At 37.4% G+C, this 26,197-nt stretch overlaps 1 protein-coding gene across 4 annotated transcripts in view; it reads right to left on the bottom strand.

Moving 5' to 3' along the window:
* Positions 1 to 24,419: 24,419 nt before the first annotated feature.
* The window catches only part of LOC307120605 (semaphorin-3D), a 121,128-nt gene continuing 119,350 nt past the window's right edge, over positions 24,420 to 26,197 (bottom strand). For all 4 annotated transcript variants that reach the window (XM_079807718.1, XM_079807715.1, XM_079807717.1 and 1 more), the window contains exons 17-18: positions 25,597 to 25,730; positions 24,420 to 25,499 (exon numbers count right to left, since the gene is read on the bottom strand). In XM_079807718.1, the coding sequence (XP_079663844.1) occupies positions 25,086 to 25,499; positions 25,597 to 25,730 (548 nt within the window). In that variant the 3' untranslated portion in view covers positions 24,420 to 25,085. The remainder of the gene's footprint in view (positions 25,500 to 25,596; positions 25,731 to 26,197) is intronic.

Genomic DNA, 26,197 nt, shown 5'->3' with positions numbered 1-26,197 from the left:
CCAAAGCCCAAACACGTTGAGCAGTGAATGTGCCCATAGACTGCAACGGAGATCGATCGCACCCGGAAGTGCGCGGGCGAGCCGTCTTGAAAAAGACGTGCCACGCGCAAGCTCTTTTTGTGAGAGGAAAGCTCTGCAGAGTGCCGAAGCACCCAGGGAAACACACACACAGCAGTTGCAGATCACTGCACAGATCTGCAGGCAGGCAATGTGAGATCGCTGGAACGCGCCGTCACACCAACACCCTGGAGAACTGCTCGTCTCGAAGACTGAAGAGAGGACTTCAGAATTCAGGCTTGCAGGAGTGAAGAGATGCTCTTGGCTCCGATGCAGAAACATAATGCGATATTGCCCACGTACTTCCTTATATACCCACACGGTGGGGCGGAGTTATGTATGCAAATTCCGCCATTGGGCGTTTTCTAAGATCTCGAAGATGATTGGCTTCTAGGCAAAACCCCCAGTCGTTAGTCGCTAACTTTACGTCGTAGTGACTGAATGAAAGGGAACCACTTTTAGTGCCATATAGCACCATTTTTTGTGTGTAAAGTGTAATTTATTCCTGTGATCAAAGTTGAATTTATCATCATTACTCCAATTTTCAGTGTCACATGATCCTTCAGAAATCATTCTAATATGATGATTTGATGCTCAACAAACATTTATGATTATCAGTGTTGAAAACAGTTGTGTACAATGTTTTTAAGATTTTTTAAAAGCTTTCTATTTCAGAGAAATGCTGTTCTTTTGAACCTTCTATTCATCAAAGTATCCTGGGGGAAAGTGAGCATATTCAGCATAAGAGACTACTATAAAAAAAAATTAAACATCCCAGTCTGAACTGCAGTACTGTAGACTTACTGTAAGACTTACTGTAAGGCTTTGAATATTAACACCTGACCACCCTTGTGGGTTTGCTACTGGTACAATTAAAAACCGTATAGGGATAAAAACATGACAGCCAGACATGATGTAAGCAACATAGCTACAACTACTAACATTGATACTTGGTGTGCGAATTATCAAGAACTGACAATAGTCAATCGTATTGGTGGCACCGAGGGGCCCCCAAATAAAATTCTGCTTAGGGCCCCATAAGGGCCCATTGAAGTCCATTATATGGAGGAAACCCCTGGAATGTTTTCATCCAAAACCTTAATTTATTTTCGACTGCAGAAAGAAAGACATGGACATCTTGGATGACATGGGGGTGAGTAAATTATCAGCAAAAGTTTATTTAAAAGTGAACTAATCCTTTAACCACCACGGGTTACTATGGAAGACTTCAAAAGTTTCACGGCCGGAACTTTACTTTATAAAGTTTTAAATATGGATATTTGTCTTACACAAACGCATCGATTCGCTGCAGAAGGCCTTTTTTAACCCACCAGAGTCGTGTGGAGCATGTTATTTGACAGACAGCTGCATTTTTCATGGACTTCAAAAACAGGCCTACAACTAACGTTACTGCTATTATAATGCTTGGATTAGCCAGGACTTTTTTAATATAACTCCGTCTGAAAGAAGAATGTCATATACACCTAGGATGACTTGAGGGTCAGTAAATCATGGGCTAATTTTCATTTTTGGGTGAACTATCCCTTTCAGCATTAATTTCAACATATGGTAAAAACTAATCTTTTCAGCAATAGATAAAGATTTAAAGCAGTTTGGAACTGTTTTTCTTCGCGGAAGCTTTGCGTAAGAGCTAATAAAATATTTAAACTCACAACAATATTTGTGTCATTCTGTCTGGGTTTATTCTGCGATAACAATCGGCTGGATATACATTATCCCTTACCTTACATATCTGAATTCTTTCTTTACAGAATCAACTCCACTAACTGAGTGCCAGATTCATACAGTTGCGCAGAATCAGACGATGGTGAAGATCATTCAGCAGAATCAGACGCCATGGCAGACTCTTACCCTCATATCTGCTCTGTTCAATGCTGTTTTGGTCATTGCGGTCATAGGTGAGTTTTCATCAGTGTAAGTAAAATTACATACAGAGATGCACCGATACTGATAAGCTGATAATACATTTTTGTGTTATGGTTGATAACCGATAAATGGGCCATATTAAAATTCTATATTATATTTTAATCCTTTTGAAAAGTAAATGTAGGCATCACAACATTGCAATGTACAGTATGAAAAATGGATATTCATTTTGAGATTTGCTAAAAATTACTTTTAACAGTGAACATAAATGTTTTTAAAGATTAACTTTAAGTGAGAGTTGGATGATGGCAAAGGTAATCTATAATTAAATAAAAAATATAGAGGAAATAAGCATTCACTATAAAAATATCAATAGATATGATACATTATATTGCTAATATTGTCCAAAAAACAATTAAATTATATCACTGATATATCGGCTAATATTAAAAATGCAGTGTTCCCTCTGTGAAAATATCAACATAATGTTTTTTGCTAGTTTCAGGGTGTGCTGGTCTGAAAACGAAGTGTGTTCAGGCGCATTGTTGGTGCGTTGCTATTTTAAGGAACTGAAAACAACTGCGCCATTGACCAAGAAAAACCTGGTCTAAAGTCAATAGCGCAGTAATTTTTGTGTTATTTAAAAGGCGTGTTAGTAATATGCGCTTATAGGCAGGTGCACAACATGCGTACACTCTGCTTATTACACACATTTTTAAATATAAAAAATTTAAAGGATTACAATGTAAAAGAATGCCTACAGTGGCATGAAAAAGTATGTGAATTGCTTGCAGAATCTGTGAAAATGGGAATAAATTTAACTAAATAAGAGGGATCATACAAAATGCATGTTATTTTTTATTTAGTACTGTCCTGAATAAGATATTTTACATAATTTTTTTTTACATATAGTCCACAAGACAAAAAAAATAGCTGAATTTATTCAAATAACCCTCATGATAAAAAGTTTATGAACCATTGATTCTCAGTGCTGTGTGGACCCTGGAAGATCCACGGCTGTTTTTTTTGTTTTGTGATTTGTTTTGTTTTTGTTCATGAGTCCCTTGTTTGTCCTGAGCAGTTAAACTGCCCAATGTTCTTCAGAAAAATCATTCAAGGACAGACACTTTTTTTCTTCTTCAGTAAACCCCTGTTAAATATAAAAAATAAATAAATAAAAAGCAATTTTGTAAAACTGCTGTACCGAACTCGTAACGAACCGTGATTTCAAAACCAAGGTACGTACCGAACCATCAGTTTTGTGTACCGTTACACCCCTACTTTCAGTTTTAATTTTTTGTGTCATGCTTACAACACTTCCTTGAGTTCCAGGCGTGTCCGTGTTGTAAATAAAATCATTTTTTAAATATTAAATCTTTGTCATTCTCTTTAAGTCACGCTCAGAAATGTCATTTGCACATTAAAATCACAAAAAAAATCGAACCAAGGGCACATCCCCCCCTCGCAACACTGTCACCTTTTTTACTCTGAGGAGTTTGCAGGTCTGGGATTTTTCTGAAGAACATTGGGCAGTTTAACTGCTCAGGACAAGGGACTCATGAACAACCATCACAAAACAAAAAACAGCCGTGGATCGTCCAGGGAACGACACACAGCACTGAGAATCAATGGTTCATAAACTTTTTATCAGGGTTATTTTAATAAATTCAGCTATTTTTTTGTCTTGAGGACTATATGTAAACATTTTTAATGTAAAATATCTTATTCAGGACAGTACTAAATAAAAAATAACATGCATTTTGTATGATCCCTCTTATTTAGTTAAAATTATTTCCATTTTCACAGATTCTGCAAGCGGTTCACATACTTTTTCATGCCACTGTCATAATGGATAGTCATTGCATGCATCAGAATTACCTATTTTCAGTAATGATGAATGAAATTGCTTAATTATTTGACCATTCGTGGCAATACACACATGTTTTTAAACCAGAGGTGGACAGTAACGAAGAACATTTACTTGAGTACTGTACTTAAGTACACTTTTTAGTATCTGTACTTTACTGAAGTATTATTTTTTATGGAAACTTTTACTTTAACTTCACTACATTTGAAAGACGAATATCGTACTTTTTACTCCACTACATTTCTATCAAGGTCCTCGAAATCGAAAGACGTTTCTGTAGCAGCTTTGCAAGTCAGTGGATGATTTTTTTTTTTTCTTTAAAAGTCTTTTTTTTTTGCAAAATGTAAATGTCTGGGAGAAAGAGAAGCATAGACGTATGGATGAATCTGAAAAAGCATGATGAAAGAGTTCAGTTCAGTCTGTTTTTTTGTGCCTCTGAGATGCCAGAGCACGAGTACTGAATAGAGCTTTCTTAGCTCTTAGCTCTTAGCGCACTTAGTCCAATCAAAATTTTCATTTTGGAAAGTATTCACGTAAACAAAGTTGATTATGTCTTAAGTGAACGTAAACAGTTGGGGGAATTTCGGATGTGTATCAGTGTGTAGGATTTGTGCATTCTGCCTTAAAGTGACAGCAGCTTTGTAAAAAGCTTTGTAATTTTTAAGTATTTAAATTAGTTCAAGGTAGCCGTATGGAGCATCACTGACTGGGTTCAACTACCATGGCATAGCGTGCATTTATACAATAATGCAACAATAATAAAATAATGCATTGAAATAAAGGAAATTTACTTTTGATACTTAAGTACTTTTAAAAGCAAGTACTTCTGCACTTTTACTTAAGTAAAAATTGTTTTTAACAACTTTCACTTGTAACAGAGTAATATTTGACCAGTAGTACTCTTACTTTCACTCGAGTAACGGAGTTGTGTACTTTGTCCACCCCTGATTTAAACTGACTCTGTCAGGTTGAGGGTGTCTATATTCCGCCATGCAAATAGTGAATCTGCCATGGTGCAAGCACAATTGGCTTTTAAATGGAATGGGAGATGAGACTCTGATTGGCTTACTGCTCATTCTGCCCAAAACACAACCATTAATCATTAAAGGGGGGGGGGGACACTCAGTTTCAGTCAGTCTCATGTCAATCTTGAGTACCTATAGAGTAGCACTGCATCCTGCATATCTCCGAAAAGTCTTTATTTTTATTATAATTATAAAAGAAAGATGCGCTGTTCCGAGTCTTTCCGGAAAAAGCAGTGCGGCTGGGGGCGTATCGTGTGGGCGGAGCTAAAGAATGTCGAGCGCGCGCCGCTGTTAGTGTTGAGTGCGTCTGAAAGCTGCGTCATCCCTAAAAGCGGGGAAAAACTTTATTCAACATAAAAAATGGCTTTTAATCAGATACAGCCATACATCTATGATCCGGAATCAGACCCAGAGACTGAAGTTGAACAGGAGCAGCAGCAAAAACGACTAGAGCAGGACGGCGACTATGTGGTATAAGTTACACTAACTATATAATATGTTTAGCGGCTTGTGTTATTTAGAACACCATGTCAAGCGCGAGTGTTACAATGTGTGTGTGTGTGTGTGTGTGTGTATGTGTGTGTGTGTTTACGCGTGGTTTGTGAAGACATGATTTGTAGTAAGCGGACTGGTTTTGCGCGTCAGGCTAGTGTTTACATAGAAAGACATGGAATAGTAGCGCATTTGAATGAAGAACCGCGCTTATTTAGTTCAACATATTTCCCCATTCTTTGTGTATTGTTGTTTGGAGTGCTTTTACAATACACAAACATACACATATAGTGGCCAGCTAAACAAATGTACACACACTATACATCGCATGCTCCATTGATCAATACGTGATCATGTTTGGGCTAACGTTACTTGATGGGCATAGGCAAAAACAGACATTTGAAGCAGTCAAACCTGCGGTTCCAACGTTGGGACCTTTATCGTTGGGACCGCTCCATCCTTCAGTATTAGGCGATCTGAAAATCCGGCGTCGAACTGGGCCTTGTTTATAAAACAATCGGCACCGAAATGCAGGGAACAGACATAAATATTTGCGCAACTCAGTTGTTGATCCGGAAAAGCAAATTCCATCTGTACGAGCCAGCGCTCTGATGGGCGTTGCCTATTGCTTTCACGCTCTCTCTCTCTCTCTCGCGCGCGCTCTTCCGGTAGAATTGTCCGTACGGCCCATACAAGGAAATTCCGCCCTGTTGACGTCAAGCGGACCCATGATCGAAAAAAACTTTCCGAAACTTATGACTAACAGGAAGTACTAATTTTGGCAAAGAAATACTCCCATTAAACGTCCACCTTAGCTTATGAAACGGTGTCCATGTTTAGCATGGGAATCCAAGTCTTTAACAGTGCCAAAAGATCAGTATGCATGAAACAGCATTTCACCCCCCCTTTAACAGAATAGGTACAACCATTTTGGACCATGCGCCTGGTGCGCAGACCATTTTTTCCATTCGTTAAATTAGCAAAAGTGGATTCGGACACGCCCTGCGCTTCAGACCATGCGCTCAGATTGTTAAAATAGGGCCCAATGCTGTAAGTGTTTAATTGAATAAACATACATTATTTAAAGTTATTGATTTTATTCAATTCTCAGGACTTTTGAAGGTTTGTGCTGTTAGAAGGTCTGCAGAACAACAACTTCATGATACTGATGTACAGCTGACACAAGATTTACAAAGCATCTAGATCCAAATCAATTACAGGCAGAGCCGGATTAACGCAAAGGCAAACTAGGCACGTGCCTAGGGCCCGATTGGCGGGATGGAGCCCAGACAGAGGGACAAAAATAATAATAATAATAAAATAAAAATAAAATGTACAAATGTCCTATCTACAATTTATTTCAATATTTATTAATTAACTAAAAATAGTGACGATGTTTATCTTAACCATAGACTGTTACATTACGTCACATTAACGCCAGCCCATGACTGTATTTATTATAATCAGGTCAGAGCGGGACAACAAAGCTAGCAGGCAGGTGTGTTTTGAGTAGGCTAACATTCAAGATGCTTTCGGGTGCGGCAAAACGTAAAAAGAAAAAAAATGAAGAGGAACAAAAGAAGAGACAGCGGGGGGCTGTAAAATAAGTAAAACAACATTTCCGTGTCAAGTTTTAAGTTACAAGAAAATCTAATTCAAAATGATTATAAGAGATAAAAACAAATGTAAAAAAAAGAAATAAATCAATAAAAAGAATAATGGCATGGCCCTACTTTACATATGATATAATAATCATGTATGGCTCCCATAATTGTACAAAGTCCTTTATTTTACCCTTGGAGATATAAGTCAGCCTTTCCAGTCCAATGCACTCTGAAAGTTCTTTTATCCATTGTTTTATAGAAGGTGCTTCCATGCTCTTCCAATTCATAGCAATGGCTCTTCTGGCATAACAATCCAAAGTACAATAGTCTAGTGTGTTGTGAGAAACCTGTAGGATATATTCCCAGTACACAAAGTTTGGCACAATGTGGTATTTTAAGATTAAACCGTTTTGACAAACCGTTTATGACATCCTTCCAGAACTTCTGTATATCAGAACATTCCCATAGACAGTGAATTATAGTTCCTTTATAATTTTGGCATTTTGTACATCAGGAATATTGCTAGACATATGATAGAGTTTTTCAGGTGTTATATAAACCCTTGTCAACCATTTATACTGTAATAATTTAAGCCGTGTGTTTATGATTTGTTTTTGCGCCTTTAAACATGCTTCAGTCCATTCAAATTCCTCTATTTCTTCTTGAATGTCTTTCCTCCATGCGCTTAATTTGTCTACAGCAGACTCTTTAGAGTTAGACATTATTAAATTATAATATTTTGACAATTGGCCCTTTTCACCTCTTTTTTCAATTATTTCCTCAATTAATGACAGTTTGGGAATGTACACAATATCTGTAGACCTGGAAGACATAAAACTTTTAAGCTGTGAATATTAAAAAAAAATGTTTTGAGGGAATCTGGTGTTTATCACACAATTCTTGAAATGTAAGAAGTATTCCATCCATATACAAGTCTTTAATAGTCTGAATACCTTTAGTTTTCCATAGTTTAAATCCTCCATCCTTATATTTATTATTATTTATTGTTAGACAGTTTCTAAATGGTCTTGATGAATGTGAAGGGGTCATGTTTGCCTTCTTGTTCTTAATTACAACATTTATAAATGTTGTAAGCTATTGCATTTTGCAGAAAATCTTAATTACAACATTTATAAATGTTGTAAGCTATTGTATTTAGCAGAAAATCTTAATTAAATGTGTTGATTAAATGTAAACAGAGCAAATAAGATAAACTTATTTGCTCTGTTTACATAGTTTACTGAAACCTATTGGTTATTTACTGGTACTACTGCCTTAACAATGACACTCCCAATGGATGAGGATAATTTAAAAGCATTTAATAGAGCCGTGTAATGACGTATAAATAATGAATATCAAAAAATAGTCTGATAGACTGTTTAATATACAACACAACCAATTTGTTAACAAAGACTAGGCTATGTAAAATGTGAATTAACTTTTATTAGTAACTTTGGTGACTTTCAGATTTCAATTCATAAATAACATCGATGGCAGGGGGCCCAAAAAAATGCAGCCTGCCTAGTGTAGTCCATTTATTTAATCCGGCTCTGATTACAGGTACTATCTATCTATCTATCTATCTATCTATCTATCTATCTATCTATCTATCTATCTATCTATCTATCTATCTATCTATCTATCTATCTATCTATCTATCTATCTATCTATCTATCTATCTATCTATCTATCTATCTATCTATCTATCTATCTATCTATCTATCTATCTATCTATCTATCTATCTATCTATCTATCTATCTATCTATCTATCTATCTATCTATCTATCTATCTATCTATCTATCTATCTATCTATCTATCTATCTATCTATCTATCTATCTATCTATCTATCTATCGTTGGGAAAATTCACAAGCACATTTCATGGTTTAATGATTAAATTTTTGCATCACCATGCTTATAATGGAAGCAGGTGAATGGTAGTCTTAAGTGCATAAAGGGAAAAAGGTCATCAGATAAGAAGGTCCTTAATGTAAACCACTTATATGTATGCATGGAAACCACCTGAAATATGTATGTCTGTATGGAAACCATGGAATGTTGAGTAAAAAGATGGTTTTAAAAAAAATGGAAAGCATGGGACTTTCCACCATTAGAAACATAATGTATGGCTTAATTATAATGGTGGCGAAACCTAAGGTGGAGCCAAAAGCTAGAGATAAGCTTAAAAGTGCCCATTGGTTCCATAGCGATAAGAAAAAGGTACATAAAGTGATGTTTTACCCCAAAAGCTTCAGATGTTCAGCTGGCATCTCACTTTGTTGTTCTGACAATAAAGTTAACCTTCTGAAACCTGGAACTTCGCCTCTGAGAGATTTTCTTCGTCACTGACTGATCTGAGGGGACACTTTTTACTTCGAAATTTGCCACGACATAATTGGCGTTGTCGGCAGGATTCGGGAAAGGCGGGCAGATCCTGTGGTGGGCGGATTGGCAGGAGGCCTCACAAAACAAAAGGGCGCCATAAAAACAAGGTAAGCAAATTTGCTTATATTTTGTTTTGTGTGGTCCCTGGTGAGCTGCTGCCTAGGGAGTCTGCCTAAAAGCCTTGCCAAAACGAATAAATTGGGGTAAGACTAAAAAGTACGCATTGTTGTTGATAAAAAGGTGTAATTTCCAGGTCTCAGAAAAGCGCGCAGAGTTTTTGTATTTAATCAGGCCCAGGGAGAGGCCAGCACAAGAGGTGCAACTGCCCAGAGAGAGGCGGCCCAGGGAGAGGCCAAGCGCAAGAGGCGCTCGCGCAGGGAGACGCGTTATATGCACAAGAGGTGCATGCGGCCCAGGGAGAGGCCAGCACAAGAGGTGCACTATTTATAGAGTGTGTGTGTGTGTGTAGCCTAAAAGGAGGCTGTGTGGAAAGAAGCCGGCATAAAATTTGTGTTTATTTGAGAACTATATTGAAAAGCTAGCAGGTGGAAGTATTAAAAAGGCCTTGTAAAATTGTAAATTGCACTGTATAAAGTAGAATAGAATTAGTTTCATATAAGGACAGGTGGAAAATAAATGACTGAAAGTGTTTGCATACCTTGGAAAAGAGTTGTCCCAATTACAGTGGAAGAACAGGGATTAGGAAGAGCAGATACTGTGTGGAATAAAAACTATCTGTTTGCTCCGGTGGGAGTACAGTATTGTCTGAGGCTTTTGGGAAGAGATAAAGGGAAACAAATTGAACAAGTAATAGCAACAGATCCAGCCATATTATCAGTGGTTGCGACCATGAGTAGAAGGTCACCATTAAATAACGGGCAGACAGTTATATTGATTTTTAGTGCCCCACGCTGGAGACCATATTTGAATAGAGAAACAGGAAAACTCAGTTTAATTTTAACCAAATTGCCATATGAGCATTGGCATTATGCAACAGCAGGATATTGTGTAAATTGATAATTATAAATGAGTGAGAAAACACAAAGTGTACAGAATAAGATAAGTCTGGTGAAAAGTCCAATAAAAACTAAAAATAGTCCAAAAAGTTGTCCGTGCCATCTGTTTGGGCATTCTCCAAGCTGTAAGTGGTGTGATCCGGACGGAGAGACACAACCTCCGATAGTGAAAAACAAAATTAAAGACAGTCTCGCTCTTCTCAGAAGTCATCAGAAAATACACAAAAGGGGTGAAAAAGTGTGAATGTTGGCCCGGGCCTGAATGAATGTATATGTGTGAATGTGGAGTGAATAAACATTTTGATCTAAAGTGTGCGCAGAAAAAGGCATGTATGTGTGTGTATATGTGCGCGCGTAGAGTGAAGGAGCATCTGATCTGAAGTGTGTGCGGAAAAAGACATGCTTGTGTGTGTGTGACTGTGGGGAGGGAACTCCCAGGCTGTGTGAGTGAGTATTTTTAGCAGAGGGCCCTGTGTGCTTGCAGACAGGCAAGGAGAGGGGCAGAGAGAAGGGTGAGTTGTTGGAGATTGAGAAGCAGCTAATAGATGAGAGGGAAAGGAGTTAAATAAATTGTATTGTATGTGTGGCATGGCTGGAATACCAACATATATGCTTATGAATGACCACGAGCATAATCAAATGAGAAGAAGAGGCTGGGAATTACATTTACATTTACATTTAGTCATTTAGCAGACACTTTTATCCAAAGCGACTTACAAATGAGAGCAAAAGAAGCAACTAGAACAGTCAAGGGCAACAGAATGCAAGTGCTGTAGCAAGTCTCAGTTAATCTAGCTCAGAACACACAGGACAGTTTTTTTTTTATTTTTTTTTTTTATTAATTAAATTAGACAGACAGAGAATGAATAGAATGATAAGTGCTATTCTTGATTGGTGAGGTGCTGCTGGAAGAGATGTGTCTTTAGGAATTAGAAGATCTGTCAAATTTTGAAGATGTTTTAGTAGAATGAAAGGTTATATTAATTTTTATTGCCCCACGCTGGAGACCATATTTGAATAGAGAAACAGGAAAACTTAGTTTAATTTTAACCAAATTGCCATATGAGCATTGGCATTATGCAACAGCAGGATATTGTGTAAATTGATAATTATAAATGAGTGAGAAAACACAAAGTGTACAGAATAAGATAATATAGACAAAAAGGGACAAAAAAGAGAATTAACAGAGGAAAAGAAGGAAGAACAATTGAGAAAACTCACTAAAGTTACAAATTTATGACAAATTGAAAAATAAAGTCCTCTGATAGAATTTTTATGTTTTTATGAGGTCAGACAATATATGACCCTGGCATTGGTAAAAATTATAAAGGTCAAAAGAGTGAGAAGGGAAAAGCAAAAAGGGAAGAACAACAAGTACAGACCTAGTTTATATAAAAGAGAGAGAGGGAGAAATATTTAAGAAACATATTTAAAAATTGGAAGATGTAAAAGTGAGATATAATGACAAAAAGAGAAATAAAACAGAAAGATGCACCACCCTATGACACTTTGGAGGAGCAAATGTCTGTCATAACAGGAACAGTAGAAGGAGGAGGTAGGGCTGCTTGACACTGAAGACAAATTGATTAACCTATTAAACCTATTAAATCATGCAAATATTATATGAGACATAATATTGATTTAAGGATGTAAAATAAATAAATTATATTTTAAAAACTAAAATGATATAACCTAATGTGCTTATATGAATACTCGCCAAGATGAGTTTTAATGTCAAGCTAGTCACACATAAGTAACAGTCACATGCCCACAGTGCTGTAAGGGTGGATCACCAACAGTGGTTCAGACTGCAGGGTTGCGGAATGACTAAATAAACATCAGCAAGATTCTAGAAAACTGTACATTTCTCATCTGGAAATAAGCGCAGTTACAATAGCAAAACATATGGGAGAGCGTTGTTATAATGTGACAGTATTGTATTGCAAAATATATGGAGAGAGAGACAAGCTAGATGTAGGAACTATGACTGTATTATACATTGACCTGTTATATGAAAATACAATTTTGAAAGTCTGAAGTTTTTATCTCGTTATCCCTGGGAGAAATAAAATTGTATCCATTGCAGATATTCAGAGATTTTTGATTATGTTAATTAAAATAACTTTTGCATTGTGTTGGATGAGCAAGATTGGGTGACCAAGCTAAACAGACATTTTTAACAGACATGATATACACATTTTACAATAATGAGAGTCATTGATTTAATCCTAACAGGGTTTGAGAGAGTATAGGAATCAATATAACGAGAGATAAAACATTACAGTATATATGAGACTGAATATAAGGCACCCCAGACAGACTGAAAAGCTGCTGTTTCCTGCATTCTGCAAAGAAGAAAAATGCTTGCTCTTTTCTGCAAAGAAGAACTTGCTTTATTAAAATAGCATGGGGAAACTGTTGTTATCAACCAGATGATACATCTGAGATTAAGAGACGATTAAAAGAGATGGTTGTAGAATTTATAAAAATAAATCTGATTAATGCGGATCTCTGAGTGTTCAGTTTCAGGATGACACCAGATGACGTCTGGGGCAGCTGCCTTGACATACTAAATGAAAGCAACTGGACTGTGCAATAAGTGAAGGACATGGCTGCAGAGAGAAAAGGAGGCATTGATAGGCATTCATCCTCGCTGAAAAAGAAAGTTGAAACTTCTGAGGGGCTAGTATGGACAAAGACTGAGTCAATGCAGAAATGAGGAAGAAAACATGCTGTCATTATGCAAACTGCATCCTCCATGGCTTGATCAAAAGTCAGACTGTGGAGAGGCAAAAGGACAACAGCATCCAGAGTCAAACCACTGTCACACCATGACACCAGGCCCGTGAACGCCATCAGACCAAATGCATCGGATGAAGAGGGAAACACTCAAACAGCAGCCCAACCAGTTCAGACTGATCGCTGATCCAAAGCAGGACTTCATCCTGAGCACAGGTGATACCTTTTCAATGATCACTACAGAGACCGCTTCAGATTTTACTGATTGGCAATAGTAGGATTTGATTATTCACTGGTCCAACAGCAGTTCTCTGTATTCTGTAAAGCTAACACTCTCTATCTGCTTACAACTGGGACTGGACTTAGTACATGCAGTTAGGGACTATTGTATTAACCAATTAGGGGCAAACACATCATTAGATCATTGATGATGTCAAATAAAGAGAGAGATTTTGGGATCTGCTTTCAAGACAGAACTGATAAGCTTGATATGATAAATATAAGTATAATACTGAGCACTCAATCAGATATGGAGTGGTCACTCCATCTTGGTCATTAGTTAATTTTTAGGGCTAGATCTAAAATAGTAATCAAATTTCAAACTCATAATGTCACAAATACTGTCATTACCAGGGATTACGTGAAGTTAATATTATTGGTCATGAATTTGAGATAATGTTGAGATCTACAGTCATAAAAAGGCGTCTCATAAGTAAAAATAATTACTTAATTAATTAAATGAACAAATTAATGGCAAATTAGATTTGAGAAAATACAAAATTGCGATATGTCCAGAGCAACCAGATCATTTGTTCTATTAGAAACTGAAAAATTTGGGGGATACATCAGCTGTGTTTAACACAACCACATGGCAACTGATATTACCCAGCAGTATTATTCCCCAAAAAGTAGACACTGTCGCAAGGGGAATGCCACATTGCATATGTTCAGTAGCTTTTGTCATCAGAGTTGTCTATGGACAATTGAACATAAAAATAAGGCCATATTGATAAATCAATTAGAAGGCAAACAGACCACTTCAACTTTTGATCGATAGACAAATGAGATATAAAAGGGCACATGAGGACATCAGCAACACTTTTTACTATCTTAATTTTAGATGCGCATAGTTGACCATTGCGCAAGGGGGGAAAGTGGTTAGAAGAATAAAACCAGAACCGATGATTTTTTTTTGCCGAATGTAACATTTGTATCCAAAACAATGTCAGATGTGTGTACATCGATTTTGAGTGGTCACCCAAGGGAAATACCAAATGAATTTAAGTTAGAGATTAAGTAAAATCAGGTTTTGAGTATATTTATGTGGATAATTTGGTGATAAAAATTATGAATTACATTTAATGTGATCAAGAGAAGATCATCAACCACGCTGAAGACACATAGATAGCCTAGGGAGAACAGTTGGGGACCTATAAGCAAAATGACATGGCAAAACAGACAAACATCAAATTGGTCATTCGCAGGAGAAAGGGGGTGTTTGTATAGTATTTGAAGCTAACTGTTGTACTTATGTTCCAAGTAATACAGCACCTAATGGATCCTTTACTAGAGCCATGAAGAAACTGAAGGCCCTCAGAAAGGAAGTCACTGAGAATGCAGGCAGCCAAAAAAGCCATGGGACAATGGTTTGATTCGTTGCTGGGGACATGGCAAGAGTGGTTAATGAAGGTGGGAGTAATTGCAGCAATAGCAGTTGGAATTTTTGTTTTGTTGTTTTGTTGTGTTATGCCTTTCCTCAGAACAATGATGTCCAATGCTGCAGCCAAACAGATGATCAATATATCGGTAAAGAGATCAGGGGTGGACATTGGAGCCAGTTCCGGAGTGTACCCCATAGGCCGGAAATAGATGAGCTGGATGACTTCCTGTAATGGGCCCATCATGAAGTTAAGGAAAGGGGAGCCGCTTTTATTTTTCAATTTTATGTTGATGTTTAATACTATGTTTTTGAAGGGTTAGGGAGCTAGCCCCACTGTGTATTTTATTTTGGGAAAATAGAAAGTGATCAGAAAAAGGATAGAGTAGGCAGGTAGACTAGGATGCATTTTAAGGCCCCCTTTCCAGTACAATCTATTTCTTTATGTTATGTACTCATATTTATACTCATATGGTATTCACTTTATTTTACGAATGAAGGGAATGATTGAAGGAAACAGGGCTCTGTTTGTGAACGTGGCACAAAGCCAGAATTTAAGGGAATGTTAAGAAAGTTTTTCTTCATATAAGCATATAATCCAAAGATATTGATAAACTGTGATTGATGAAATAATGTGAAGTCTTATGAAAAAGCCAAAGAAGAAGAGGATCGACGAGCACAACAGTGCTTAGCAACTGGGCTAGACTCTACTGGTGGTTTAAAAACCCGCTGTCAGCCCCAACACCTAGCACTCGAAGCAAAGCTGAGTACACTTGGCAGCGATGGAGCAACCCAGATAGCGCTCCAGGCCACCGGAAGCGTCTGTGAGTTCCTCTGGCAACGAAAAAGACGTATAATCTACTGATTAATAGTATGAGTCACTGGAAAATTAATCTACTGAAGTAGTGATACACTGATATAATAATCAAACTGTAGTAATGCACTGAAAATTGGTGAATGGTTGTCATCCCCTGCTAGGTCTATTAGGTAGGGAGGTGAGGTCTTTTACTCCTCTCTAGCCAAAAAAGGGGGGAGACGTTTGGCCTCACACTCCAGTTAAGTCTTGTCCACATGAGGGAAGTTATTGGAAAAGATGGGTGGCTGGATTCAGCCAGGATATGGATAAAGGAAAAAACTGAAGTTGTGGGGACAGGACTTAACCAGAGGGCATAGGTATGGGACTTGCTTGAAGTCCCAAAGGGGGGATGTGTTGGGAAAATTCACAAGCATGTTTCATGGTATAATGATTACATTTTTGCATCACCATGCTTATAATGGAAGCAGGTGAATAGTCTTAAGTGCATAAAGGGAAAAAGGTCATCAGATAAGAAGGTCCTTAATGTAAACCACTTGTATGTATGCATGGAAACCACCTGAAATATGTATGTCTGTATGGAAACCATGTAATGTTGAGTAAAAAGATGGTTTTTAAAAAAGTGGAAAGCATGGGACTTTCCACCATTAGAAACATAATGTATGGCTTAATTATAATGGTGGCAAAACCTAAGGTGGAGCCAAAAGCTAGAGATAAGCTTAAAAGTGCCCATTGGATCCATAGCGATAAGAAAAAGGTACATAAAGTGATGTTTTACCCCAAAAGCTTCAGATGTTCAGCTGGCATCTCACTTTGTTGTTCTGACAATAAAGTTAACCTTCTGAAACCTGGAACTTCGCCTCTGAGAGATTTTCTTCTTCACTGACTGATCTGAGGGGACACTTGGTACTTCGAGATTTGCCACGACACTATCTATCTATCTATCTATCTATCTATCTATCTATCTATCTATCTATCTATCTATCTATCTATCTATCTATCTATCTATCTATCTATCTATCTATCTATCTATCTATCTATCTATCTATCTATCTATCTATCTATCTATCTATCTATCTATCTATCTATCTATCTATCTATCTATCTATCTATCTATCTATCTATCTATCTATCTATCTATCTATCTATCTATCTATCTATCTATCTCTCTCTCTCTCTCTCTCTCTCTCTCTCTCTCTCTCTCTCTCTCTCTGATATGCTTTTCCTCATTGTTCTTTCAGCATACTGAGGCAGACTCTTCCATGCTGTATGCAAATATTCATCCCGGTCCAGTCCATAGCAACTATGTTACATTACAACTGCCAAAATAATAAACACAAGTGTACAGCAGACCTCATACTGACTTCATAGTGGTTGATCAAGCACAGAACAGAAAACTGAAATGCCGGTTGTCCAATGATGTGTGGCTTGCTTCAGAAAAGGTGTTGCACATATAGACAAGTGTTCTGCACCTTAACCCAGTGAAGAGTTTTTCCTCTTTGTCTTCTGTGATGTTAACATTTGTGCTTCAGAGTTCTCAACAAGTGTGTGATATTTTATGATATTTGTTTATATTTTAAGCATTGGATGTTTCACAGCAACACAAGGCCATAAATATTTCAGCTAGCCTAATGCTAATGCGCCATGTTCAACTATGTTTCTTATGGCTTATGGCTTACATTAATCCGGAGTTTTCATTTCAAAATGCTCTCCGTCCACACTCACATTTTCCAAAAGTTTCTCATTCACACTGAAACGTCAGTAAACGTCAAATTCAACTTACTGCGCATGCGTAAAACCTCATAAAAGCTCACTGAGATGATATACAGACATCATAAAGTTATCAAACAGTTCTTCTGGCAGGATCATTTTATTTAGCAAAATATCTCACCATTTACTGATGCGTTACTGATTATTACTGTATGTTTGGTCTAAAACGCAACTCCACTCGTGTTTTGCCACAGGACAGCAAATGCAAGTATTTTCTGTTATCCTTGCAGGACTGTGATATGAAGTGTGCAAAGTAACATATTTTAGCAACTGTGTGAAAGTGAATAGCACATAACTGGCACAATAGCGGTATAAACATACATATCTATTCAAATATGCGTCACAAGCGTCATCGTTTTCAAATACCTCCGTCTTCACTATCCACACTATGATGCGAAGACAGCGTTTTCAAATGTATCGTCTTAGTGTGGACAGAAGGCCAAAACAGAGAGAAAAATATGCATTTTCAAATTAAAACGTATTTGTGTGGACATGGCCTCAGAGACAAAGTGCAGATGAGCAAATGCTAAAAAAAATTCTTCCAGATGAAAATTTGCTCATCAAATAGACGTCTTCAGGATGTATGCTATCAAGGGGCTGGATGCTTCGATATTAACTGCAATGTTTTATTCATTCTTCTTTGCCTCAATTCAAAATTATTTTTTTTGTGGCTCATAATTCCACCAAAATACATTGCCCACTCAGTCACTTATGAAGTTCATATGAAGGATGAAAAAAACCTGACTTCCTGTGCTTGATGTGGTTGAACTTTCCGTCTCTTTGCTCTGTACTGGAGTTCATCGCTGTCGGTTTCATATTCAAGTTTTTATTTACAACTTCAACATGAAGATAATTCAACTTTATCTCTGTGAGTATCTTTGAGCATTTTGGATAGCTTTTCATGTGCTTTATTCATGTAACTTTATTTCATGTACACATCCAGTCAAATGTTTAGACACACTGCACTAGATTAATTTATCTCGATACATAAAAACTTAAAAATAGCTGCATGATAATGATAAAGATGACAAAGAATTAAAATGTGTGTACAGTTGCTTACTGGCAGTGAAGAGGATACTTAAAAATGTATGCGATTCTTTGATTTTTATCTTGTAGATCTACTCGCATGGTGTCAAGCAGCACAGACTTTACCAGATCAACTAACAGATTTGGGGGAAAATGTGACCATAAACTGTGATCTTGATAAAAAAGAGGTTATTTGGTTTTTACTGAAACTCCCAGGATCGTCTGTGATATTGCGCTCTTTCTCAAAACCAATACCTTATTATTACAATAAAACATTCACACACAAATATTCAGTGACTTTAGTGGACTCTAAACATCATCTGCTCATAAATAATGTCACTATTGACGAGTTAGGAGTTTATTACTGTATGAGCACAGACACAGAACCACAATTCAGCAATGGCATCAGACTACACATCATTGGTGAGTACACTTTTTTATTCATATTGTTCAGAACAGTGATTATTTAGAGATTATTAGCACATTATATCTGAATTCTTTCTTTACAGAACCAACTTCACTAACTGAGAGCCAGAATCATACAGTCGTGCAGTTTCAGCAGAATCAGACGATGGTGAAGATCATTCAGCAGAATCAGACGATGGTGAAGTACATTCAGCAGAATCAGACACCATGGCAGACTCTTACCCTCATATCTGCTCTGTTCAATGCTGTTTTGGTCGTTGTGGTCATAGGTGAGTTTTCATCAGTGTAAGTAAAATTAAATACAGAGACGCACTGATACCAATAAGCCAATTATACATTTTCATGTTATGAGTGATAACAGATAAATGGCCCATATTAAAATTCTATATTTATATTTCAATCATTTTGAAAAGTAAATTTAGGCATCACTCACAACATTATAATGTACAGTATGAAAAATGGATTAAAATGGATTTGCTAAAAATTACTTTTAACAGTGAACATAAATAATTTTTATAGATTAACTTTAAGTGAGAGTTGGATGATGGCAAAGGTAATCTATAATTAAATAAAATATATAGAGGAAATAAGCATTCACTATACAAATATCAATAGATATGAAACATTATATTGCTAATATTGTCCAAAAAATGTTAATGTTAAAATTACAGTGTTCCATCTGTGAAAATATCAACATAATGTTTTTTGCTAGTTTCAGGGTGTGCTGGTCTGAAAAACGAAGTGTGTTCAGGCGCATTGTTGGCGCATTGCTTTTTTGAGGAACTGAAAACAACTGCACAATTGACCAACAAAAAGCTGGTCTAAAGTCAATAGCACAGTATTTTTTGTGTTATTTAAAAGGCGTGTTAGTAATATGTGCTTATAGGCAGGTGCACAACGTGCGTACACTCTGCTTATTACACACACAGGGATGTGCAGCAGCACATAAACATTTTTAAATATTAAAAATTAAAAGGATTACAATGTAAAAGATTATTATTGTGAACATAAAGATAAAAATGCCTACATGTCATAATGGATAGTCATTGCATGTATCAGAATTACCTATTTTCAGTAATGATGAACGAAATTGCTCAATTATTTGACCATTCGTGGCAATACACATGTATTTAAACTGACTCTGTCAGGTTGAGGGTGTGTATATTCCACCATGCAAATAGCGAATCTGCCATGGTGCAAGTACAATTGGCTTTTAAATGGAATGGGAGATGAGACTCTGATTGGTTTACTACACGCTGAGCCCAAAACACACCCATTAATCGTTAAAAGAATAGGTACAACCGTTTTGGACCATGCGCTTGATGCGTAGACCATTTTGTCCATTCGTTAAACTAGCAAAAGTGGATTCGGACACGCCCTGCGCTTCAGACCATGCGCTCAGATTGTTAAAATAGGTCCTAATGCTGTAAGTGTTTAATTGAATAAGCATACATTATTTAAAGTTATTGATTTTATTCAATTCTCAGCACTTTTGAAGGTTTGTGCTGTTAGAAGGTCTGCAGAACAACAACTTCATGATACTGATGTACAGCTGACACAAGCTTTACAAAAGCATCCAGATCCAAATCAATTACAGGTACATTATGTTATCTATCTATCTATCTATCTATCTATCTATCTATCTATCTATCTATCTATCTATCTATCTATCTATCTATCTATCTCTCTATCTCTCTATCTCTCTCTCTCTCTCTCTCTCTCTCTCTCTCTCTCTCTCTCTCTCTCTCTCTCTCTCTCTCTCTCTCTCTCTCTCTCTCTCTCTCTCTCTCTCTGATATGCTTTTCCTCATTGTTCTTTCAGCATACTGAGGCAGACTCTTCCATGCTGCACACAAATATTCATCCCGGTCCAGTCCATAGCAACTATGTTACATTACAACTGCCAAAATAATAAACACAAGCGTACAGCAGACCTCATACGTACTGACTTCATAGCGGTTGATCAAGCACAGAAAAGAAAACTGAAACGCTGGTTGTCCAATGATGTGTGGCTTGCTTCAGAAAAGGTGTTGCACATATAGACAAGTGGTCTGCACCTTAGCCCAGTGAAGAGTTTTTCCTCTTTGTCTTCTGTGATGTTAACATTTGTGCTTCAGAGTTCTCAACAAGTGTGTGATATTTTATGATATTTGTTAATATTTTAAGTATTGGATGTTTCACAGCAACACAAGGCCATAAATATTTCAGCTAGCCTAATGCTAATGCGCCATGTTCAACCATGTTTCTTATTGAATTAAAGTGCCATGAAATCCCCTCATTTCTGTAATCATATTCACACTTCTGCAAAATGCTTTAAAAAAAATAGGTGTGATCATTTTCAGAAAGGAACATGTGGAGGTGAGAACAGCCACAAAATGCCTAGATCTAAGGTAAGCAGAGCTCGAACTGTGGCAGACATGAAGCGTCCCAACATTTCTGGAATTCGGGTTGTAATACAACTTCTGTGTAATGCTGACTTTGAATGAACAGATGATGGCTTTCCAGGCTTTGACACCCAGTTGTACAGATGTAAATAAAAATAGGTGTTCTGTGACATAGGCGGTGGAAGATCGCCCTCTGACTGGATATTTCATTGTCTTATATTCGGCAAGTTTTTTATATTACAAGACAGACTAAGCATGTCAAACTTGCTGATACACAAAGAGATTTTAAGGATGTCTATAATACCTGGAAAGAGCTATCTGTTAGCTTTTTTCTTTATCTTTGTCCACATGGTGTAGTTAGAATATTTACCAGCAGAGGCTGCCAAAGCTTTAAAGCCAAACCCTCATTAAAGGGACAGTTCACCCAAAAAGAAAATTTTGTCATAATTTACTCACCTTTGTTGTTCCAAACCTGAATGAGGTACTTTCTTCCGTTGGACACAAAAAAACGATATTTTGTAGAATTTGGGTCCAGACAGTTGGCAGTAACCAAAGAAAGAAACCCATACATGTTTGGAACAACATGAGGGTGAGCAAATGATGACAAAAAATATATTTTTTTGGGGGGAAACTATCCCTTCAAGAGATTTAAGCCCATTTTCATGTGTTCCATTAAGATTTTGTATGTTTTATGAGGCAGCAAGTCATCATGACAAAATGTATGGACTTTATGGACAGGATGGACTTTTTCTCTAAAAAAACTGACAATTACTTGTAAAATTACACTTTTTTAACAGTGTAGGTTTAGTCAGAATCATTTACAGATGATGAACATATTTATAGTATTGTGAATAATAATATGAATAAATAGGACTAAATTAATTTAACAAAAAGTGGGGTATTGAACTCGAAGGCATTTAACTGTTCAAGAGGGAAATGTGGGAAGAAACTGTTCCTGTGATCTGAGGCGTTGTCTGGACGGCAACATTTCGAATAGTTTGTGGCTGGGGTGAAGAGTCTGTGATGAATTTTTCTGCCCTTTTCCTTACTCTGGAAGAGTACAGATCCTTGAGGGTGGCAAGGGAGGCACCAATAATCCTCTCTGCAGTCTGGACTGACCGTTGTAGTTAGGGTTGGGTACCGTTCACATTTTAATCGGTACCGGTACCCGAAATTCGGTACCGGTACCCAACGGTACCTTTTTTCGGTACTTTAGGGATTTATATCAATAACTGTAAATAACCTGTAAGTAATTTATAGAAGTGTTATTGACATTATGCCAGAGCTTCCCTGGTCTCTGTCTGCCATTGTCTGTAATGTTTGTATAATGTAATATTTAGGCTACTAGATAGTAAGCTACTAGGTACTTAAATTTAATTAATAGAAACAACCATATAATTTTTTTCTTTTTAATTTCATTTCTATGAAAAAATTTCCCACAAATTATGAGCTGTGTATTTTCTGGTAATCAAATGATATGAGACATTAATTGAATTTATCTTTTAATATAATTAAACTTTTTTTGTCAAACAAAGTGCTGCACAACTGAGCTTTATGGTTAAAATTAAAACATTTTTTTTATTACTTTAAAAATAAAGTTTTGATTATTATTATTACATTTGTGTTAGTATTATTAATTGAGACGTATCGAAATTCTACTGTACAACAGTGATGTATTTGTCAAGATAAACCGGACTTTTATTTTGACGGGTTGCCGTTCCTTTGAGTTTCTGTGTTTATGATATGACGGTAGTTTTTCTCAAATGACACGGTAAAATGCTCTTAAAGTGACTCTCAGTGGCTCTGGAGATCGTTCGTGCGTTCATGTCCTCATATGAGACGGCAGAGATGGAAACACGCGGCAGTCATTCACACAGAGACACGCAGGATTCATATTTAAATAGTCTTTTTGCGGTTTAATATTCACAGACACTAGGTGAGTGTGGTGAGTAATGGGATGTTTCTCCTGAAGTCCACATTAATCATCTCCACTGTTTTGAGTGTGTTCAGCTGCAGGTTATGACTGCACCAGACAGCCCGTTGTTCGACCTCCTCTATACCGATCAGGCATAACATTATGTTGGTCCTCCTTTTGCTGCCAAAACAGCCCTGACCCATAGAGGCATGGACTTCACTAGACCCCTGGAGGTGTGCTGTGGTATCTGGCACCAAGACGTTAGCAGCAGATCCTTTAAGTCCTGTAAGTTGCGAGGTGGGGCCTCCATGGATCGAACTTGTTTGTTCAGCATATCCCACAGATGCTCGATTGAGTTCAATGAGCCTTGGCCATGACCCCGTCGCCGTTTTACCACTGTTCCTTCCTTGGACCACTTTTGATAGATACTGACCTTGTCAAACATGCTCGAATCCTTACACTTGCCCATTCCTTCTTTTGAAGTTTGAGGACAAAATTTTCACTTTTTAAACATGTATTTTCTGACACTTTTGATCAATTTATTTATCCTTGCTGAAAAGTATTAATTTATGAAAAAAAAAAAAAAACGTAATTGTCCCAAACTTTAGAATGATAAAGTATACAGTTCTTCAGGTCTTAGCAACCACTATCACAGGAATACACTTTTGTGCTCAAAAGCTAGAGAATATAGATACAATATGGTGTATAGTAAGAAAATATATACTCAATGGATATATTTACATTATACATACAATAAACAAAGTATAGATCATTGTGATAAATGATCTGTACAGCATTACAGTGTGATTTGTGTATTATAATATGCTGTGCTCTAAAAGTGTCTGGCTCTTTAAGAACGAACTTCCCCCTCTGTGCATGTAGCAAGTATGCACGTGAGTTATGTGAATACCGTATGTGATATGTTCTGTTGGTGACACAAACTCTGTTAATAAAATAGCATCGCCTTCACATGTGGCAGTTGCTGCGTTAATTAATGGGCCTTACAAAACCAAGTAACCCAACATGTGAGCTCCGTTATTCAATCAACGTAGCCTATATTAAAACATTTAGCGTTGTTCAACTAACTACACTTTAACCATCCAAAAATGAACCTATTTTAGATTCCACCATACTTTTCAATCAGATGTGGTGGAGAACAAAGGCCTGAAGATTCTGGAAGTAATTTTCATGGGTAGTCAAAAGAATTTAAAAAGCTCTTTGATGGATCCATGGAGGCCTACTTACCATTCCCAGATGCTCTGACACACAGACACATTTTAAACTGTACACACAAGGGACAAGCTGAGCTGTTATAGAGAGCTTTGCTTTTCTTTACAAAATGACATGCATAGAAGTCATAAAACAAACACAATATTTACTCAAGGATGTTCTCAGGAAAGAGCAGAAGATATTGTTCTTGAAGAGGAAGGAAACATATGAAGGGTACACATCCTGGGCAAACTTCCTCTGAACATGGAGGCACCTGCTGTTCTCCGAACAACCTATTTGTAAATTTTACTGTATCAAAAGTCCAAATATAACAGCAATATATTGATATACAGATCTAGGGACTATTTAATCTACATGCCTAGAAGCAAGAGAAGTCATTTCATCTTTGCACTGCTGTTAGCTTAGGGCAGCGTGTTAGCTTCAATATTAGCTTTCCAAGCATACCTAGCGCTTAGCATAGGTGCTTGTCTTTCAAGAAGGTTACAAACAACAGAAACACATCGAAAATATTACAGGAAATGTATGCAAAATTGGATGCCAGACACAAATTCATAGTTGCACAGCTACAGGCTGTTTGGTTATACTGTGTTAAAGCTACACGCTAACACTAGCACAGGCTACAAAATAAAACTTAAGAGTGGACTTAATAGAAGAATTACTTAATACAGTTCTCAAGGTCTGTAGCCCTTTGTTGGTGTGCCAACAGTAGCATTTGGTGGCTGCAGTTAGCTGGAAGTAGCCTTTGTAGCCAAGATGCTAATTGTCCAGATAAAGTCACACTCTCCTTTTCATTAAAAGTCTGCAGTTTCACCTCCGTCTAGAGGCTCGTAGGGTGGATTTTGTCGCCTAACTCTCGCTTTACGGTTTTCAGACACCTGCTTCCACTTTAGCGTGCGAAGTTTTTGCTGGCGTCGTTTTTCACGGTACCAAAGGTGTTCACAGTACTCGTCAGCCGTTAGCCCGCTAACTCCCATTAGATGTAGTTCCTTGAAGCTTCGTGGTGAGGCTGCGTAATTTCCGGGATGGGTGTTCTGCGCTCTCAACATGTTGTTCTGGGGGATGACGTGTAGCTCGTAGCGGGCTAGCGTGCGGGAGAACGAGTGTTCGTAGGCTACGCAGAGGTACAGGCCAGCGTTAGCAGATGTTAGCTGTTGGATGAGGATCCCACGTTGCATGTGAATAAGGTTTTCTTCACCTGGAAACAACTGAGATATAGAAAGGGGTTTGTGTTAGAGTAGAGTTAAGTGAATTTACAATAGTTTACAATTAAATCTTTTGTCTAAAAACAGGATGTGGACGGACCTCTTTGCTGTTTTGGTTGCTGTTTGGCTGAATTATCCACTTGATTGTGGCTTGTGGTGAACTTGGGACACATTCCATGAAGGTTGAGTTCGTCTCCACGCCGTATACCGTCTTCAGTTCAGGGTGCTCTGAACCTGCAGAGAGGAACGGACACTTTTAAAGGTAGGGTGGGCAATTCTGGAGAGGCTAGCAATAGCAAGCTAGCTTTGTAAGCATGAGATCCCACCCTCTCTTCAAAGCATCTCCACAGCCACACCTCCTTCTAAAACACATGTACGCACACAGCAGACAGACTGCAAAGCTTCACAAGAAATTACGTTAAACTACCTCATCAATAATTATAATAAACATAAACAACGTACAGAGCTTTAGTTGTACCACCTGACAGCTGGAGATTCATTTTCAATTTGGCGTTGATAGTGTTGACATAAAAACGCATAAATCAGCTCTGGGTAGAAGGTCACGGGTTGCCATCTCGTAATTACGGGTAGGCTACGACATGGCGTGAATGCAGCTTGTTGTTTTGGTTCAGGTGGAACTGTAAAAGATGGCTGCTGTTTTTTTGGTGCTCGGTGACTGACATCCGTCTACAACTCTGCAT

Source organism: Gobio gobio (genome assembly GCF_949357685.1).
Source record: "Gobio gobio genome assembly, chromosome: 24".
Lineage (NCBI taxonomy): Eukaryota > Metazoa > Chordata > Actinopteri > Cypriniformes > Gobionidae > Gobio > Gobio gobio.
The sequence above is the reverse complement of the archived record's forward strand: the minus strand, read 5'-3'. Positions and strand labels throughout refer to the sequence as shown.